General features: G+C 39.1%; 1 protein-coding gene across 4 annotated transcripts in view; it reads right to left on the reverse strand.

The window, feature by feature from the left end:
• Positions 1 to 22,088, reverse strand: part of FMN1 (formin 1) — a 379,042-nt gene that overhangs the window by 165,824 nt on the left and 191,130 nt on the right. For all 4 annotated transcript variants that reach the window (XM_074327935.1, XM_074327933.1, XM_074327934.1 and 1 more), the window contains 2 exons: positions 20,880 to 21,613; positions 16,396 to 16,546 (listed from right to left, as the gene is read on the reverse strand). In XM_074327935.1, coding sequence (XP_074184036.1) covers positions 16,396 to 16,546; positions 20,880 to 21,613 — 885 coding nt within the window. The remainder of the gene's footprint in view (positions 1 to 16,395; positions 16,547 to 20,879; positions 21,614 to 22,088) is intronic.

Raw genomic sequence — 22,088 nt, forward strand, 5'->3', positions numbered from 1 at the left:
CCCAACAACCAATCTGCATGGCTATCAATGACTGGTGGAGCAAATGTTCCTTCTCTTCCCTTCTCACCCTAGTGAACCTAGCATTAAAGAGAAAAGTGAACACTTTCTCTCCATTATTCCTAAGTAGCACAGGAAACATTCCCATCCTACATAGATAGCTCTACCTACTGTAGGCAAAGCCCTTAAAGAAGTTTGGTGGAGGCACTAGAAAAGTTGTCTCTAGTATAAGGCAACTAAGAATTTGTGGGACAACAAAAAAATAAGACAAACAAATAAAGAAACAAAAGCTCATAGACACAGACAATAGTTTACTGGTTACCAGAGGGTAAGGGGGAGGGGGTTGGTAGATGAGGGCAAATGGGTTCAAATACATGGTGATGGAAGGAGAGCTGACTCTGGGTGGTGAACACACAATGTGATATGTAGATGATGCATTACAGAATTGTACACTTGAAACCTATGCAATTTTATTAACCATTGTCACCCCAATAAACTTTAATTTAAAAAAAAGAATTTGTGGGATACCCTCTATAAGTTTCATATACACGTGAATTATCAGAGACCTCATTTAAAAATAGATTCTCATTCATTGAGAATGGGATGGGACCTGTTTTGGAATGAATTATATTCCCCTAAAAAAGATATGTTGAAGTCCTAACCAACAGTAGCTCAGAATGTGACCTTATTTGGGAATAGGGTCATTGCAGATATAATTACTTAAGGTCATATTGGAGTCAGGTGGTCCCTTAATCCAACATGACTGGTATCCTTATAAGAAGGTGACCACGTGAACACAGAGACATGGGGGAAGAATGCCAAGTGGTGATGGAAGGCAGAGACTGGAGTTATGCAGCTGCATGTCAAGGAATGCCAGAGACTGCCAGCAAACCACCAGAAGACAGGAAGAGGAGAAAGATTCACCTACCAGCTTCAGAGGGAGCATGGCTTTGCCAATACCTTGAGGTGAGACCTCTAGTCTCCAGAACTGAGACATAAGATTTCAATAATATTTGTTATTTTTTGTCACCCACTTTTTGAGGTGGTCCTAGGAAACTAATACCTACAGAGCCTGAGTTTCCTATATTTCTAATAAGCTACCAGGTGATGCTTCTGCTGCTGGTCTGTAGACCACATTTTGAGTAGCAAGGTGACCAGAAATATAATATTCTGTTTACGATCACTGGCAATTAGCACAGTGCCTGATATATACGCATGTTGTTTATATAATCACTGATTCTCAGAGTGTTTTTGGCTAACTGGCTAAAAATGTTTTCCTTTCTCTAACAATCTCCATGGAGTCTTCTCTTAAAGCTATATGCTCAGTCAGGGAGGGGGGCTTTCTCATATAAAGCCCATTCCAGGTACACAATAGCCATACTGCTCTCCCAAGGATTCCAAATTTAAAAGTTTGTAAGACCTTTGGATTTCCTGTCTTACCTATATCATTTCTCATTTAACATTAAGATGTCGAATCCAGTCTCATATATATATTCTTAGTGGCTCAAATAGGGCTTTTCTCTCCAAAATTTAGAGTGTTACGCTTTTGGAAAGAACACATGCTAATAATTACTCCAAGCTGGTTAGAGATAATGGGCAACAGAAAAGTTATTATCTTCAATGTCATTGTACGTCTTTGATATGATAATCATTGCATTCAAGATATCAGAAATGATGGATGGCCTTTGATTTCGAGTGTACCGTGATGCAAATTACCTGGCTCTTTCCCACTCCTGTTTGGAAGGTGAAGAGCTAGTGATAGTGGGTCTCCTAGCTTTAGAGCCTTGAGCCACTCGATGGCAAAATCGGTGACAAAATTCAAAGAGAAACACTTTCTTCTTTAAAGATGCCTAAGACTACTTTACTTTTTCCTTTTATGGACATACTTCACCTAGAACAACCTTGCACAGTCTTAATTTGCAGCCATTGCTGTAACGTACACTATTTATAACCTAAGTCATTCTACGCTGTTAACTTTCTGGCTAACAACAGTTGACATAAGTACCTCATTGCTTCTGGTAGACTCACTGAGTTTCTTCCATAAACATAAAATGATGATTCCAGGAAATGTTAGTAAGAAAGGAGAGATGAAGAGTACTGTATACAAATATTTTAAAATTACTACAAGATTATGTTAGGGCTTATGGTGTATAACCGGCACATTTCCCCCAAGATATAAAAATCCAAACTACTTTCAGTTTTAGGCTGCCAGAGTGAAGGCCTTTCACCTTCTCTTCTCCTATAAAATCAACGAAATTATAAAACTGAGGTTCAGAAATGCAAAATCCATCTTCAGTGAAATTGTAGACACCTTTAATTTTGAAACAGAAAACGTGAAGGCAGAAATAGTTGGAGACATGGTATATTCCATGGCAGAGTGATGGAAGTACCAACTTAACTGTCTGCAGAGGAAGGCAGGACCTCGGACCGGCACAAATGAGAGGCATCAAGTGCTGGGGAAGGCAAGGGTGAAGTGGGAGCCAAATATAAGGGGATTATTTAAAAGTCAGTCTATGGTACAATTGGATGCTGATGTATAATCCCATCTATCATGATCAGGAAGTATACTTTCTAGAGAAAATCACCCAGACAGATTTGGACTCACAGACACCAGGCACACAGTGGGTGGGGTAGAGGGCTTGTGCTGGAATAGGAGTCATTATCAAAATCCCACAGCCTTCCTAGGCTTCTCTCTCAGAATGCTAGCAGTCAGGCTGACACTCCACTTCCCAGACCCCAGTCAGGTGCCTGGAGAAATTCTATCTGGAAAAACGGATCCGTTGAAGAGCAAAGACAAACAGATCCTATCATTTGGGGGTCCCCAAATGAAATGGCTGGTCTGCAACTGTTGACCCCAACCTGAGCGTCACCTTGTCCATTTATACTGAGCTCCATCCAGGTTTATCACACCTCAATCTTATGTATAAAAGAGCAGCCAAGGATCACCAATTATCTGAAGAACTGCTCTAACATGAAATACAGAAGTCAAAACCAAAAAACATATATGAAAAGAAACTTGGAAGAAGAAACATAAGGAAAGTTGGAAACAAAAGAAAATGTAAAGAAACTATAATTTTTAAACTCAGAAAATTAACTGTATTCTTTTTTTAAAAAGTAAAATGAGCTTTTATAAAATATAATTCTGAAATACAGAAATCCTTGTTTACCAAAATAGGAATTCTATATTAACTATCTAAAATTGTAGAAGGAAGAGACAGCAGAATACATACCAGAGAGATAAGTTAAGGGTGTTGAAAACTGGTGCCTCTGAGGTCCAGGTGGGAGTGGGGTGGGGGCAACAGGAAACTTTTAATTTTTCTTTTAAAAGCTGTGAAATATCATACAAAGTGATAGCACATGTACATTTATGCATAGTTTAAAGGATGTCAAAAATAAACCATGTACTCACCCCCCCCACTTATGAAAGTGAGAACTACTAATCTATTTGAAGGCTATCTTCCTCCACAATTTTCCTCCAAAGGAACCATTCTTCTGAATTTTGTGTTTATTATTCCCTTGCTTTAAAAAAAAAAAAAAGTTTTGCCACAAATGTATGATTCCATAAATTTCTTTGTCTGTTCATGTTTTTGAACTTCAGACCAATGGACTCATTGTTTTGTAACTTTTTTTTTTTACTGAACATCATGTTTATGAATCATCAATGTGGATGCATCTGGCTGTATAGCATTCTGTGATGTGGCTTTACATCAGTCCATTCATCCATTCTAATGATGATGGATGGATATTGTCATTTTCAGAATTTTGCTATTATAAACAAAGCTTTTACAAACATTCTCTCATGAGTCTCTTGGTATAAATGTGTAGAAGGTGTACACATGCTCACATGAACTAGACAGAGCCAAATTATTTTCCAAGTATGTGGAACAACTGACCTTTCCCTTTGCAGCAGTGCGAGTTCCTTCTACTCAACACTCTCTCAATATTTTACAGATATGCTTTTTTAATTTTTGCCAACTGGTGGGTCTAAAATGGTATCTCTGCATTTCCTAGCTGCTACCTTATCCTTATTATCATTTTATGTTTATTGACCATTTATTCCATGACAAGTCTGTTCATGTATTCTGCCCATATTTCTGTTATTGTTATTGTATTTTGCCCATATTCTGTTATTTCTCTTATTGATTGGTAAGAATTCTACCTCTATCTTGGATAGGAATTCTTCTTCAGTTATTTATGTTACAAATGTCTTCTCCAAGCTTGTGGCTTATCTTTTCATAAACTTTGTGTTATCTTTTGATGAGCAAGAGCTTTTCAATTATAATGTAGTTTTATTTTAATTACATATTTATTTGATTTGTGCTTTTTGTGTCTTTCCCACGTAAGGTTAATAGATACGCTCCTGTATTCTTTTTTTATAAACTATTAACTTTTTCCTTTCTCACTCATGTTGTTGATACATCTGCAATTAATTTTTACTCATGAAGGAGGGAGGGATCTTTTTTCTTTCCTTTTGGCCACATATACGCTGATTTTTATATTTTTTAATAGTCAATTTTACCCACTGATATGAGATACCACATTTGTCATATATTAGTTTCTGTATATGCATGGCTCTGTGTCTGAACCTTCAGTTCTTTCAACTGACCTTTGTTTTGTTTGTTTTCTTTCTGTGCCTATTATCCTACTATAGCTACCTTATTACATATTCCTTAATTTTTGTTGATATGAGGTAGAATATGTATCTTATCTGGGTTTTTTCCTAGAATTTTTTTTTTATCTTTCTGAATTTTATGTTCATTATTCCTTTGCTTTAAAAAAAATAGTTTTGCCACAAATGCATGATTCCTTATAATTCTTTGGCGTTCGTGTTTTTAACTTCAGACCAATGAAATCATCCTTTTGTGAATTGATAGTTTTACTAAACATCATATTTATGTTTAAGATTGTTTTTGTAAGGTTATTTTTGAAGCTTTGCTCTTCTATACAAATTTTTAGAACAAGCTTATCAAATTCCGAATAATCTTATTTAGATTTTGAATGAAATTACTTTGAAGCTAGATATCAATTTGGGGTGAACTGATATCTTTACAATGTTGGTTTTCCTGTTTGTGAAGAGAATATGTCTCTCCTTTTATTTAGGTCTACTTGAATGCTTTCAATACAATAATTTTTTTCATAGATTGTTGGATTCAGTCTGCTAATACTCTGTTTAGGGTCTTCACATCTATATGACAGAGATTGGCCAGTAATTTTTCTTTTATTTCCTGTCCTTGCCTAATAGTGTTATAAAGATTATATACTAGTTTGTTCAAAGAACAAACTTTTGACTATATTGATCTTTACTGTATTAAATTTTTAAAAAATAGTTTTCATTCTTGAATCTTTTAAAATATATTAGGTTGAACCCTATGAAATTATAAATATTTGATCATATTTGACCTACAAAAATGGCTTTTCTTGTTGTGCAACCCAATATTTCCTTCTAATTTCTTTGGGCTTTTTTTCCCTAGCTATTAATTTTGGAAGCTTAATTGATTTTTGACCTTTTTCTTTTCTAATATAATCACTTATGACCATACGTTTTAGCTATATTGTATGAGTCTTGATAACCAGTATTTTTATTTTTTGAGTTATAAGTGTTGTCTGAACACCATTGTAATTTGTCTCTTGATCCACGAGTTATTTATAGGTGTGAATATAAATTTTAAAAGGCAAGTTTTATGTTATGAATATATTTAGGCTGTATATTTGCTATTGATATATGATTTCTAACTTATTTCCTTTTGATCAGAGGATGTGCTCTGTATGAAAAATTGCTTGAAATTTGTTGAGATTTGCGGGAACATTGCTGTTTCTTAAGTCTCTTAATACTACTTGACTTTTAAATTATGTTTTACGTTGACAACAGATAATAGCTAATTCAGTCTATTCCATTGTTAATATAGAATCAACCTAAAATATCATACTTTAAGAGTTTCGTCATCATCTAAATCAGCCATTCTAAACATGTTTATTTTATTTATTTAAAGCTTATCATATTCTAAAGGATTTAAGGAGGCTAATGGCCGGCCCTCTTAAAATGGTACCACAGATTACCATGAAAACCAAATAAAAGTTGTAGTAGAAAATGGAAACAAATTTGATTGTCTTTTTGTTCTATTGCGTGGTTTTCTCTTGCACACCTTGAGGACATTCATCTCTGAGCATCTAGCTTAAATTCATTTGCTCTAATTACATAGTTGTGTCCCAGTGGGACACGCACAAAGACATGGTAGGGTACAATGAGCTCAGGTAGCTCTCTGGGGCCCAGGGGCTATCATTGAATGACAAATGAGGCTTCTGTTGTCCTCTAAGGGTGACATTAGAGGATTTTTTCTCAGCCTTCCTACTCCTCATAGTACTAATGACAGTGGTGATAGTATGGTGGCAGCAACAAACATTCTGCGTCACATGTAAAGCTAAACACTTCACACAGATTAGTTTAATTATCCTAATCACCTTTTGAAGGGGGCACTATTGTTATTCTCACTTCACAGGCATAGGAACTGCAGCACAGAGGAGTCTTAGAGAGATGAAGGGACTTGCCCTATGGATAAAGTGATGACTCAGAAAGAAAAAGCCAGGCCGGTGTGGTTTCAAGACACCCCTGGTGAACCACTACGGGACTCCCTTCCAGACTTAGACGAGCTGTGACTCTGGGTGCACGGGGCCTGCAGGAGGAAGCAGTGGGCTAGAGACCTGGAGCTCAGGCCTGGGCTACAGCCCTGTCACTGGCTTCCTGGTGGCCCTGAGGCAAACACCAAATCTCAGGTGATAGGTGTCAACTCCCTGTGCCGGTCTGAGTCCTAGCTCCTTCTCCGTGTACCTTTAGACTCACAGGTTCATCCCGTTCTTTGGTGGCAATTGAAAGGCTGAATTGCTCAGGTGTCTCCCCACCCGGAGAGTACACATAATGCACAATAAAAGCATCACATGGCAGAGTTTCTCCAATGTCTTACTTACTAAATCATTCCAAACATCATATGCTTTAGGCATTTTGCTGCTACGTTCTGAATCACATTCTTCTCTAATCAACACTCTCAATGTCTCATTTTTTCCCATTAGTAAGATGATTATAGTACAAAGTGAACTATTTATAATGAGCCCCAGCTCAAGCAATGTGGCTTTCGGTTGGCTTCATCTTAAATAAATCTTTCTTTGTTAATTAATGTACCTTATCCCAGTGTTGTAAGTAACATTTTTCCTGAACTGGACGGGGAAGAAGAGAACCACACCCAGAGTGGAGGATCCAAAAATCTTCAGAATCAATATGAATGCACTAACCATTTCAAAGTAAAGTTTAAAAGTGTTTGTGCTTGTTGTAAACTAAGGAAGTTGTACAAGAGAGTAAAAAGTGATGTGATAATTAGGTCATGAATTAACCCCCTGGTACCTGCAGCTCTATACTATTTTTAAAGACCCCCTTCTCACCTCCGAGGATATTTTGCACATGCAAAATGCCTAATGTGACTAATAAGGTACCTAGCATAAAAGTTAATTAACGAAAATGAAAACACTAAAACTCAGGTTATTTAGTAACCAGGGCCTGGAGCCAGATCCCAATTAAACCACTCTTCTGGTGAAGGAAGGGATCAAAATGCCCAATAGGTTCCATCTGGCTGCTTTCTGTGGGTCAGTCTAGAGTCTCATGTCCTTTTCTTTTCTTTTGTTTTTTAAGGAGGGTGCAGCTCACAGAGGGCCATGTGGGGATCGAACCAGCAACCTTGGTCTTAAGAGCACTACCCTCCAACAAACTGAGTTAACCGGGCACCCCACTCATGTCCTTTTCAAACTAGCCTTTCCACCCTCTCTTTTCCATTGCTACGAAGAGCTGAGGGCAGCAGTCCTGCTCAGCCTGTACTGGGAAACTTCCAGGCTCTCCCACTCTAAGCGCAAGGGGCCTGGCAGCTAAGGAATCCAGCTAGAAGCAAGCATGATTCACTAGCTCTTCCCAGCTCAATCCCTTCTGTCATTCATTCCACTAAAGGGGCCCCTAACCCTCCAATCCCATTTGTACCCCACTGAGGAGATCTGATAATGGTCCTGGCAGAGCTGTGGCTTTTCATAACTTCTGGCAGGGGCCTCAATGACCCAGAACATGGCTACACACATGATTTCTTCTCATACTGTCTTTGTAAATTGACCATGGCTAACCTTGCTGCCCTAATCAGATCAATCAGAATAACATTTCTTTAGCTGCAGCATGCTGGCAGCCTCCTAGGCTGAGGCGTGACTCAGAGTCAGGCTCAGATACTGAAGGCAGATTTTTGAGTTTCCAATGGTCTCAGGTTACTTTGCTTTTATCACAGTTGGTGAGCTTTGTAAGACCCGTGTTTACAGCCATGCAAATTAGCCTCAGCTGGAGAGAAATCAGGTCAGGCCCAAACGAAATCAAGCTCTGGGCCAAAAGGTATGTTATCAAAAATTGAAAGCGTGGCCATAGTACAGGGGTCAAGCCAGACTGTCCTAAGAAACACATGGGCCACTTTGTCTGGTATAACTTGAACTTTTGGCTTGGCCTCTGGGCCCTGAAAACTCTTGAGAGATGGAAGGGAAAATGGTAAAGGGCCACACAAACCAGTGGAGGCTGGCAAGCTCAACAAATGGCTGCTGCTGCCAAATGCATTTTCAGTTAAATAAAGACAAGTGTGAGAAGGGAAATATCACATCTTTGAAAGAAGAAACATTGTGATTGTGAGGCTAGTTTGTAGTATATCTCATGTTACTCACTGATTAGGCAAGGTCCTAATGCAAAGTTTTATTCTACTCACATACTTGTACACACTCAGTTTTAAAATGTATGTGTGAAGGTATATACATGTAGATATGATCTGATACGTTGCATCTAGAAAACATCTTTAAAAACATCCATTCCAGGTGTCATGACAGTTACAGAAACTAAGGCCAGAGAGGTTACATGCCTGGACACACGACAACAGCTAACTACCAGTTACCTTCCAAAAGAGGTCTTTGGAGCTTTTCTATTGCCATTTTCCCCATGATATTTCCAGTCCTTCAGTACCACAGTACATAAAGAAAGTTAGTTTAAAATAATTCTTCAATACATTTATGACTCTTAAGACCTGGGGGCGGGGGGTGGGGGGGGGGGAGGGAAGGCACATGTTATTAAAATCCTAACAATTAATCTAACAATTATTCCCCAAGCTCCCACATACTCATACAATATGGTGCCAGCGGTGTCAGGCAGCTTGATCTATTGGATCGTGCCTGGACCTACATGCTGAGATGCTGGTTCACGTGTGAATCTCTTGTCAATCTGACCTTTAATAAACAAAACAAAAGTTAGTGGGTCTTAAGTGTCCCCATTTGCAAAGTAGAAGTAATGGCCTGATTGTTGGAATTCATCTAATTAAAGCTCTCATCTTTTGACAGATGAGAATGAGACCCAGGAAATTTAAAGGACTTGCCCAAGATGCAATAGCTGGTTAAGATCAGAACTAGAAGTGGAAATCAGGTCTACTGACACCAAAGCCAGTGTGATTCGGTCACTAAACAAGGACCAGGGAAGAAAATTCAGACTTCTCTGAGTGAATTTAAATCTGGGCTGGAAGTTCAAATCAGACCAAAAGACCATGTGTCAGGGAACTAAGAGCACAGGCTCTGCGGTTGTGGCTGGATTCATTTCCTTACCACTTAAGAGCTGCGTGATGCTGGCCCAGGTACGTAACCCCTCTAGGCTCCCGCTTCCTCACCTACAACATGGGAATAGTCATAGTAACTATCCTGCTGGGTTCTTGTGTTCATTAAATAAGTGAATACATGCCAAGCACTTAACCGAAAAACACTTAGGAGCTTACCATTAAGTATTATTATTACTATTGAAATCTTCACTTGAAAGATACTACGAAAATCCAAGGTTATCGAGACTTCTCTGTCCATATGAAATGTGTACCTGTGAGAACACATGGGTGTGCAGGGGCTGTTTTGACCTTTGTGTATATTGGAGATGTGTGCACTTTGCAAAGCATTTATGAATTTCGTAGCAAAAGCATCCACGTGACCTGGGTTTGTGACTTAAACATACATATAAGATTCTGCCTATTCTTGTTATCTTCTCACCTACTTCCAAGCTTAGAAGTGGAGGCCGGAGGAATCACCGCCACAATCAAAGTACCAATACTGGCACTCACCCTGAAGCTACTGTCTAGCCCCAGCCCATGTCATAGTCTTAGCGAAAAGCTTGTATTAATCATAAATGAATGATGTCCAGGAAAATTCAGGCAAGGCTTCAAAACTTTCCTCAGCTAGAAGGAAAGGAAAAATACTTTTTAAAAATGCAAATACTTATAATGGTTCTCTCAGAGCCTATCTTGTAATCTCCAATCATTCTTCTTTGTTTTCCAATTAGATAATCCCAAATCTATAGTCAAATAAATCTTCACTCCCTTTAGAGATGAAAGATTTAAAAAGTTGTCTGTGTGTGTGTGTGTGTGTGTGTGTGTTTCCAGAATCAATCCCAAAGGAGCTAAGTCTAATACTTCATAAATTTTATACTGCAGTCATTCATTCCAAGCACTGGAACTATGCCTACTAGCGATTTCTATTCTACTAATACCTCCAAGCCTTTCTAATATGCATTTGGCTCCCAATACTTTGTGTGGATAATTTGCTGTGAAATTTGGCCTCATGGTCCACAATAAAGAGATTTAACAAGACTAAAGAGGGTGCAGAGGGGCAGTCACTCTCTTGTAGGTTCCATTTCTCAGTGCGCTGGGACAGAAGCTAATTTAGCTCTACATCTCAGCATTCTAAGGTGCCCTCTTGTGGTTTGGGGTAGGCAATGAGCATCCCAGTGATACCGCCACTGGTTGGAGCTGCAAGTCCCGATTAAGTTACTGTTTAACAGCCAACAAGAGAAACATAGCTGAACTCCAAGAATAATATTCAGATTCAACATTCTGAAGGCATCATTGATATCTGTACTTGACAAGTTCTAACCACCTTTTTCTTTTTTCAATAAGCAAATGAAGTAAAAGCACAACTTAACTTTTGGGGCCATCTTATTTCCGAATAAAATTTACAAGACAGAATTTTTGTAAACTGATGCCTGTCATAGACGAAATGCTCCTGTTTGCTTTCAGTACATTTGGCCAGTCAGGGCCCTTTAAGGTGAAGAATAGGAAAGCCCTGGTCGTTCCAGCTATCACTCAAGGAATCTGGACATAGCACTAATGAATGACCTCAAGGTCATCTATTGGTGCAATCAACACACGGGCAACTTATTTCACTCATTTCTATAGATGATAACCTTTAACCTCACTGTTCATTTTTCAAACCCATGAGAAATATAAAGGGGTTTGCAAACTCATCCCCATTCCTGGGACAGGGGGGCAGGGAGATGCACATACCTTACCAAGGCAGCTAGAGAAATTATCTTTGTACACAAAAGCTGAAATTATATAAACTTGGAAGGCAACAGGTTTTGAAACCCTATAAATTTATGTTCAGGCTTCCAAACAATGTTCTCCTTCCACCCTTCTCCCCTCCCCACTAAACTGAGACACCGAGTCTGGGATTTGAGAATTACAGCTATGATCTTCGCCAAAGTGACCAAATTACAACTGATGGCTTTTGGCTCCAGGACGTTTCAACAGACTCCTGTCTGCTGAACCATCACAACCTCTCCCCACCCAGCCACCCCCCACCCCAAAGTGCTCAGGGAAGAGCCATTATTTCATTATTCTTAAGAAATCTCTATCAAAGAGGCTGAAGGAGAGGAATGATTTTATGTATCTTACAGAGAAGGGAAGAAGCATAGAAAATTATTTATAATTCAAAGTGAGATCATGACATCTCAAAAGAAGAAGACTATTGGCAGGTCTTGCTGATTTTCGGAAAGTTGTTGGGCAAGTTTAGAAAGCAACTGGAAAGTTTATCAGAGTAGCTACTTCCTTGACAGGCACCAGGAGAAAGAATCTCAGACAATGAAGGCAGATTTCTGGCTCCTTGTCAAGGTGTTGACCTACCTTTCCCAGAAACAAATGTAATTTAGAGGCAGTGTAACTGTGGGCATATTGACAGTGGAAACTCTTATTTTACAGTGCAAAAATGCTATATAAACCAAAGCAAGATGAACTACTAGCTGTCTGTATGTGTCATTAGAGGAAGACGTAGAATCCTATAAATATTGAAAAGCAGGAATGGTGTAGAGATTAACATTTGCAAATAGTTTCAGGAATCGATATACTAATGTATTAAGACCTCCGACAACCTTGTGGGAATCAACAATGTTCAAGAACTTCTTTGCAAAACCTTCACATTAGTGCATAAACTAAGAGACGAATACATAGTTCTAAAGGATAAAGTACTTTCCTAACCATGATTTCATTTTATCCTTATAACAACCCTGTAAAGAGTGGTTATTCCTCATTTTATAAGAGAAGGAATGAGTGTGGGAAAGTTAAATGATTTGCTCGGAAGGTTAGCACAGAGCAAAAAATAGGAGACAGTACTAAGTGTCGGTGGTGCCAACAAAGAGCTGATGCTTTGAACTCTGCTTCTCAGTCTGGTGGTTGCTATGTTTGCAGTGGCCGAGTGGTCTGGTGTCACAAGTGAGCTTGGCACATGCTTGAGTGTCCAATACAAATTTGTGAGAGTTAGTATTTATTTATATAGCTAATATTGAAAATACGGACAGAGTCAAAGGAAAACAGCTCCAAACCTACATTATTGCGTTGTTGGAGTTACACGTAAAACATCTTTTTATTCAGAGATTTGGCTTTCTATGGGAAGACTCTGAAGAAAACTGGATAATTTCACAATGTTGGAGACATTTGGGATTGGCACAAGGAGCTGTATTTTGTTGATGAATTTAATAACAGCTACTCTCATTTATAAATGTCAGATCAATCACCCCAATAAATGTTGTTCACGTCATCAGTGTGGCAAATGACTGCTTAAGTAAAAGGGAAATGAACGTGATGAGGCTCTGTACATCCTTTCAAGTGTTCGTCATGACTGATGTCTTCCTAGTTAAAAGTGTGCAAACTCCCTCTTCATCTTTCTAGGTCTCAGTGTCTCGTGTGCCAAATGGGGGTACTGAATTAGATGATTGGTAAGGTTCCTTCTAGTTCTTAGACTATATGATCTTATAGAACAGGATACCTGCCCAATGTACGAACATATGTATCTGTTTACTTTAATCCAGTTCCACTGGTGGGGACTTCAAATGCTAGTACAGAAGAGGAAACGGAACCTGAGTTCAGCAGAATCTTGACAGTTATTTCTGAATGGGGAACATGGAATGTGAAGAGGGATGAAAGCCATTTCAAAGACGTTCACTTGTATGTCTAAGTGCTGGCTGAGCCCCCACAGCCGAGACTAAGGATGCTGGATATTACCATCTCCGACATGTACTCCACTTCAGTCATTATAGAAGGCCTATTTGGCAAGTGTCTTCCTGGTCATGTGGTATGGGAACCATTCTGTGGTTAAGCTGATGACGTTGGCCCCAATGCTGAAACTCCTCAGCGGCTCGCAACCTCTAAAATACACTTTCATTTTTATTTTAAGAGAAAAGAAAACAAACATCTGACTCTCGGAAGAGACCCAGGGATCCATCTTGATGCTGGAAATCTGAACACAGGCATGGAGGGAAGGCTTATAGGAGGCAGGTTTAGTTTTCTGGTGTTTGATTCAGCCCGCTATTTGCTTTAAAACTTAAAATCTCAGCACTAAGGTAGACCACAAATCTCACTGAAAACTCCAAGCAGCCTCAAGCAACAAGCCCAGCAGACCTACATTCTTGCCTCTACTTAAAGGAAAAAGTGGAGACTACACATGCGTAGATTATATGGGGTAAGAGCAACCCCACAGCTCAGAAGGATTAAAGAGTTCAAATGAAGGGTATTTTTCTCCTCAGACAGTGAAACAAAATAAACACACCAAGGACTAACTGCCTTAGTGAAAATCCTTTGTTGAATCAAACGATTATGAGATAAGAAATAAGAATAAACAACCAAATGCTTTGATGTTTAAAAAAATATTCATTTACCAAAACAAAAATAATTAGTTTTATGACTAAGCAACACGTTACCAAGCATCCAGAGAGAGAAACAAAAGAGGTGCATAATAGCAATCTGTGAAGAAAGAGAGAACAAAGTTAAGTTTAATATGACGTTGCCTAAGAATGCATTTAGCGGAGTTCCTGGTTAGTCACGGAAGGCTTCCTGGAAGTGGCGAATTGAAGCAAGCTTTGGAATATAAAGATTCTTTTTTTACCCTTTATATAGAAACTATAATCTTCGGTTTCTGTAGATGGCATTTAAAAAGCCAGCTGGCCTATAAAGCACGCTTGTTTCCACCTCTAAATGCGTGGGCATACATTTTATGTAGTAGATCAGTTGACTTTTTGCCTGGAACTAATGGTTTTAGTAGAAAATTTCAAATTGTTCCATGTAATATGTCCTTTTAAAAGATTTATTGTGAAATTTAATTACTATATGGACCAAATTTTTCTCGTGAAAACACAATGCCAATGGACTGCAGAGGTGAAAAATTCTGATCACGATTTTCATTCATAATTCAAGTCAGTGGGAAAAAGCTAATTTGATTCACAGGAAACTGCATTCAGACTTTTGCCACGTTTCTCTCCTATAAAGCACAGCTGATTTCATAATCCTAATGTTACTTGAGATATCAACCAACAGATGAACCCCATTATATGATTCAAGAATGAAGAGTTGACGATGATCTCATTAAATATTACACACTTTTCCAAACACGTCCTCAAACCCTCCTACATTTGAATGTCACAACATCCTGGTGGGTCAGGTAGACTCAGATATTGTTAATCCTCTTTTACAGAAAAGGGAAAATACGGCCTCGAGAAGGTAGGCATCCTACCCAAGCTCACATAGCAAATCAATAGCAGAACCACCTCATTTACTTTTTCCTTAACACCCTCCGTGCTGTTATCAAAACACCAATACTAAGAAATAACAGCAGTAGTAGCAGCAACAGCAGCAAAACAATAGTAGCCATCGTCGGCTGAAGGCTGACTATGTGTGTCACACATTAGGCTGAGCATGATGTCTATAAAACCTCATTAATAATGACTTAGAACAACAGTCAGAGCAGACATCATCTCATGTGATGGTTAAGGGACCGAGGCAAGGAATGGAAGAACTTCGACTTAGGTCACATAGCCAGTGACTGACACAGCTGTGATTCAACTTCACAGCTATCTGACTGCTTGAGAATCTCGAACTCGTTTTCTGACAGGCTGACTGGTGGCCTCAGATTTTAGGTCCTCAACTCTTTGCTCGGATGTCACCTTTCGCAGTGAGGACTATCCTGTATACTCTATTTAAAACTGCAGCTCCATCCCCATCGTGCCAAACTGATGCTCCTTACCCTGCTCTGTCACCTGGTTTACTTTTTGTTTTTAATGTTGATTGTTAATATAAGCTCCACAGGGCAAGAATCTTTGTTCTGTTTTGTTTTGTTTTTCAGCAACATATCCCAGATGCCTAAGCAGTGCCATCCAATAGAACTTTTTGTAATGACAGAAACATTTTATATCTGTGCTACATGGGAGCCACTTGTCAAAGAACAAAACTGAAAAGTGGCCAGTGCCCCAGAAGGACTGCCTTTTTTCATTTCATGCAATTTTATTAATTAAATTTAAATAGCCACAGTTTTTTTTCTTTCCCTTGGAATGGCTAAAAAAACTCCACATTAAATTAAGAAAATATGAATGGATAAAGCTGTTGTGGTATATATACACAATGGAATACTATTCAGCAGTAAGAAAAGATGAAATAGGACCATTTGTGACAACATGGATGGATCTTGGGATTATAATGCTAAGCAAAATAAGTCAGACAGAAAAAGCAGAGAACCATATGATTTCACTGATATGTGGTATATAAAACCGAAAACAACAAAAGAACAAGACAAACAAATGAGAAACAAAAACTCATAGACACAGACAATAGGTTAGTGGTTACCAGAGGGTAAGGGGGGTGGGGGGTGGGAGATGAGGGTAAAGGGGATCAAATATATGGTGATGGAAGGAGAACTGACTCTGGGTGGTGAACACACAATGGGATTTATAGATGATGTAATACAGAATTGTACACCTGAAATCTATGTAATTTTACCAACAATTGTCACCCCAATAAACTTTAATTAAAATAAAAAAATAAAAAAAAATAAAAAATAAATAAATAAGAAGAAAATAGCTTGAAGTCAGATGATATGACCAAAATAGCAAGCACACATTCTCAACTACTGGCTCCTTTTTGTCCTATGTGATTCAAAACCTTCCAAACCTGTTTTGAAAATAGAGGGAAAGCAAACCAGCAGCACATAACGGATTCCCATGTATGACAAAAAATACGTATAATTACAATGATTACTATAATCACTCAATACCTTTTTGACCTTGTTTTTTTTCTCATAAGTCTCTGACAGAGGTTTTTTCTTCTGCTGAGTTGTGTCTTTGGAGAATAAATACTCAAATTCACTAGTATCCCGAATATCAGGTTCTTCCAAGGAATCCCACAGCGTTGGTGTAGCGTTTTGGCTTAAAAGAGAAAATGACAAGTTAAACTTAAGAACCAAAACAGAAGAGAATAAAATACAATAAAATCTGTAATTCATTTTTTAACTCATTAAAAAATACACACACACACACTCACACACACACCCCCCCCCAATACACCTTGGAGGAAAGGTTTTGGCGTCACATTTTTTTTCTAAAAGCCAAAATGTACCATAGAACATTAAAGCAAATATACATTTTGAAAACAGAATGGTCATTAGACACAATCAAAGAGAGAGAGAGATCTAGAAAAACTGTGGGACTGGAAATCCTGGGATTCAGATTACTGAGGCCTTGTAAGCTGCTTTTCCCTTAGTCTGTGGCATTTCCATGACGGATAAAAATGGGCATCATATAAAGACTGAAAGATAATCCATTTTAAGACACCGATGGGATGATTCTTAATTAGAATGAAAATGGATTACTAAGGTGAAGATTTACCCTCTCTTTGGATTTCTTCTGCTGGTTTTAAATTGGGATTATGATGCTAAGCATTATATGGTTTTCAGGTCCACTCAGTGCAGGACCCATAATGTGTGAACAGGCTGTGCTCATTTAGAAATACTTGATTTATAATACCCTGCCCCAACGACAGTAGTCAAACAAACCAAAAAACTCCACGGATCCAGCCCCCACTGGGATTTCAACTGAAGCAGCAATGGGGAGACTGTTTTGTTTTGTCTTTGAAAAACAGGGGCACCCTAGTTTTGAAACAAAGAAAGGTAAAAAGATATGGAAAATTGGGTACAGAAGAACTGCCTCTGACAGCTGACTCAGGTGATTTCCTCTCCAGGCTTCCTTCAGTCAGAACACATTTTCTTTCAAATGTCCACTTTCTTAGTTTCTTATCTTATTTTAAAACACTTTTAATGCCCACCCATAGACAGAAAAAAAAATAATGTCTCATCTCCGTATTTATTGCTTTTCAAATATACGTATATGTTATTACCCGTAATATCTATAAGTATTTACCTTATGTATTTTCTCAATGAAAACTAAAATATGTATTATTACATGGGATGGTCCTCACACTTTTTTGATACTAAAAGGTGATTTTCATGTTCAAACCTGTTGGGAATACTGTTTTTTCAGATCTGCATGTTCACATTTTGCTATATGTCTGCCTTTCCCATGAAATAATGACATTTTGGTTCTGGCCACATTCACTTCTCTCCACATTTTTAAATTACAATTTTTCCAATATAATATTCAAGCCATTTAAGAGTATATATGTGACATATGTAAGTTATAACATACAATTGTATGTTATAACTAATAAATGTAATAAATACCTATGAAATCATCACCCAAGGGCTAGAAGATTTCTAATAAAGTACATATGATACGTCCATGTGCTCCTTTCTCAGCCACCACTCTCCACCAAATACTTAAGTTCCATTTGAAGCAGTTAACACCATTAATGTTAAGTGCTTATCTCAGCTGCACTCAGGAAGGGAGACCTTGATGGGAGAAGACAGTCAGGGAATTTTGCAGCACGCAGCCCGTTAGGGGCTACTGCTTTGGGCTTCATACAGGTACTTAGAGGGAGGTGATGGGATGCATAAGGCAGATTGTTCAGACCTATCCCCACCATCTCCTGCACCTGTAATGCTTGGCCCCAGCTCTGAGGACTCTGAGCTCAGGCCAGTATGACTAGTGCTATAACTTACTCATATTCTGAAGTAAATTGGCTTTGGCGGTCAGGTGAAGCACTGTATCACCATGTACAACATTGTTCCTATGGGAAAATACACTTCTAACAATGAGGAGAAGAATTTTGGAATGCCACCACTCGGTGAGTTGGGGGTAACTGGCACTGCGGGGGCAGTAACAAGGACTCGCTCACAGTGGATCATCTGCCATTGTGGTCAACTCTTTTCTGACCACTGAACATACAATTCTAGCTCAGAAAAAGAAGAGGAAGGCAGTAGAAGGAGGAAGAAGGAAGAAAGAGTGGGTAGGGAAAGAAGGAGAGTCAGGGGAGGAGGGAGGATTGGGGAGCAAAACAAAAGGGGGGGAAGAGAACATATTCACTAGGAACATAGATATTAGGAAGCTGAAAAAGTAGATTGAAGAGAATTGCTGTTTCTTTAACTCAATGTCCCTTCCCTATTCTAGAAACCAGAAAACACACACCAAAGAAAGCAACAATTGCTTTCAGTTCGTGTTAGTAGTGAAAAGCAATCTAGGTGGATGAGAGGCAGTATACATGCAATGGAGAAAATTAATATTATACTTCTGGTTCCCCAGAAGACAAAAACCAAAATTTATCACGTGTACCACGGTATACAAAGTGCTTAGCCCTCTGATGGGACAAAATATTAAAACACCGTTTCATCTCCTTTAAAAGAACACATCCCAAATAAGTTTACTCTTGTCCATAAATGAATACTATACAGAATCTTTTGACCATTTTAGTTTAAAAGAAGTAGTCATGCTCTGAGGTACAAAAACATTTTGAGGTACCCAAAATAAGAGACGAAGTGTGTGGTGCAACAGAAGTGCCCATGTTGAGTCTCCACACACCACCTTGGGGAAGCCTTTCCTCAACCCCCAAAATCATGTTCACCAAGCAGGGCTCTCCTGATGTCCTAGCTCAAGAAAGTTAGTACGTTCATCTATCATACTTTGCATGTTGCTCAAAACTGAAGCCCTAAATTTATGGTAAAACTAGTAAGAGCTTGAGCATTTCACTGTTTTCTTTCTCAAAATGGCCATATACATAAAGGAAGGAAAAACACAGACAAGGATGATCTCCAGCTTGGCTTTGTCCCACCTTGCACCAAAGGTGGGTGAAGGGCCTGTATCTCCCCCAGAGGCCCTGTTACACCGCGGCTGTGGTCTGTGATGTTGGTTGCTCATGAAGCCTTGTGGGAAATGAAATGGAAGCAGACTAGTGAGACCCAGGTGTGGACAGCTCCGTCTGCTGTCATAACACATTACTCCAGGGCTGCCAGGTGGGATTCATCACCCTGGAAAGGCTGCACAGTAATTTGAGGACACTAATAAGGAAACACAACTCCACATAAATATTCTGGGAAATTATTTCTTAGGAAATGTCATCTGAGTTTTAAATGGGAACACTAGTACGTACTTTAGCTAATGGTAGAAGTTATTTCAGGATCATCTCATAGTTTTGTTTTATTTTGGTTTTGTTTTTACCATTCATTTGGGAAATTATAAAGTATCGGCATTAAAAATCAGGATTTTCCCCACATAAACTCTTGGCCCTATTTTTTGGAGAGAGGAAATGGGCCAAATATGAAGTATATAATCAACTTAGTTCGCCATATGCTTAGTTTTAAGGTATCCCCCCCACTTCTCCTATAGTGACTTCCAGTTGCTTTATACTTGTGAATTGGATGTTATTTTATTCAATATCCTGCGTTCCCCAAGAAAAATGTTACATAAATTGAAAAATTCACCACCACATCTTGATTTGTGAATAAGTTCAAAAACCTTAATTTAAAAAATGTGTTCTATATTTTCTGTTCTTTGCAAGCAAATGAACTTCAAACCTAGAGAGTAGTCAAGAAGTGACACAACATCTCTCATTGTCCTCTTGACAGGCTCTGAAATGATGCAGAAGAAATCCTATTCAAATTTGTTTGCATGGAAGTTTCCAAATAACCGTACTTTGGGGCCTTACATATTTAGCTTAACAAGCTATACAAATGGAAGGTGCTTTTTAGCTATCCACACACTGGCACTTTCTCTGATGGGCAACATGGTATAAAATGTAAGGGCACTGAACAGCTAGGGGAACCAGAGTTCAAGCAGAGAGTTTGTATTTTAAGACTCCCCTCTAACCTGAAGAACTGATGACTCAGCTAGATCTGTTTTTTGTTTTGTTTTTTATTGAAAAATTACACATACCTGTTAGACACCAGACATTAGGTTAATGATACCATCTAAAGACAAGACAGATAATTCTAAAAATCTTCAGTGAACCTGCAGTATAGATTCAGGCAATGTCTTTATGATTACTTGCTAACTGTAGCGATGGTGGAGAAAGCTCTTAGACCCGGACTCATTTCTGGTCTGTAAAATGGAATATTTATCTAAAGAAGGATCTGACACTGAACACATCATTTCTCCCCAGCATCAATCCATATGAAATACAGATAAGACCTGGTGGAGACAGACATTCTCCCCCAAACACTCCCCAAAACTTTGTTTATCCAGGGCTTTCACTGTACCACATTTGAGAATGAGCGCTACACTATGCAGAAATTAAACTGGTAAGAATAAAACATCACTGTGCAAAAGTCTGGGAATTCACAAGCTAAGAATGGGCCAGGGGAGTTGAGCTTACCTCTTATCACTTATTTGTATTCTAGTCCAGTACAGAGGCTTCATGGGACAACTGGGCTCAATGGCTGGCTTCCGAGGACACTGGCTAGAAGAAGGGCCGACTCCAAAGAAGAGTCCAGGAGGAGGTGGGGGCACAAGTCCTGGGGGTGTTGGACCAGGAGGAGGCCCCCCACTACTGAGCAGAGCAGCTGAGTTAGGAAGTGGTGGGGGGGGAGGTGGAGGAGGTCCAGCGCTTGGAGGCAGAGGAGGTGGCGGAGGTGGTGGCGGAGGGACTGGTGGCAAAGGTCCAAGTCCAGGTGGGAGGGGAGGAGCGGGAGGGATGGCTGCTGGTAGGGGTGGTGCGGGAGGGGGAGGTGATGCCTTCTGCTGATTTGATGAGACGCCTTCCACAGACTGCAGCGGTGCAGGGATGTCTTTGTTGTCACTTGGGGGAGAGAGCTGGCTTAAAGAGGAAATGTTTAGCTTTTTGGGTATTATTGGGTTACTTCTGGTCGTCTTGCCTTCACCTTCGCAGGGTTTGAGGAAAGTCTCTCTGTCTGTCTGGATGCACACATTTCTGTAGGTCTTTGGAGGGTTGTCGTCATCGGTGGAGATACACGCATCTCTCATCTCTTCACATCCTCCTCGCCATCGGTGTTCTATCTCGTGTTTGAGGTTTTCTATGGTTTCTTCTAGTCTCGCTGTTATCACTGCATGCTCACCCCGGATATGAAAGGCCTGAAGTTCAAACTGAGCCTGTGCGGTGGGAAAGAAAGTAAAGAGCTTATAAAAAAACAAATATCAGAAAAAAAAAAATGCAATACCGTCCCCATGCCACCACAGCACAGCCCACATAAATGCAGGGAAGCACAGAGACGTTCTTTTGAGAATCCAACAAGGTGTAAATTTCACTTTATGAATTTTCCAAAGACTTAAACAGTTGGAGAAGCAGAATTTCATCCAATATGAGCTCATGGGGAATAATTATCACGGATTAAGACTTAAAGTAAAATGGTCATCCAAGAACTTTCACTTGGTTTTAATATCAAACACAAGACAAAACTTTTAATAAAGGTTTGAACATGCTTGAATGTATCTTTTATTACTTTTGGATTTGGTTTGGAAAAACAAAATTTTAAGAAAAAAATTAGATCTGGAGATCCTTCTGGCTTGGAGGCTACTGTTCTCACAGTCGTCCTTAGAATGTCTCCTCTACAGGGTTTCCGGGTCA

Source organism: Rhinolophus sinicus, linkage group LG03, assembly GCF_036562045.2.
Source record: "Rhinolophus sinicus isolate RSC01 linkage group LG03, ASM3656204v1, whole genome shotgun sequence".
NCBI lineage: Eukaryota > Metazoa > Chordata > Mammalia > Chiroptera > Rhinolophidae > Rhinolophus > Rhinolophus sinicus.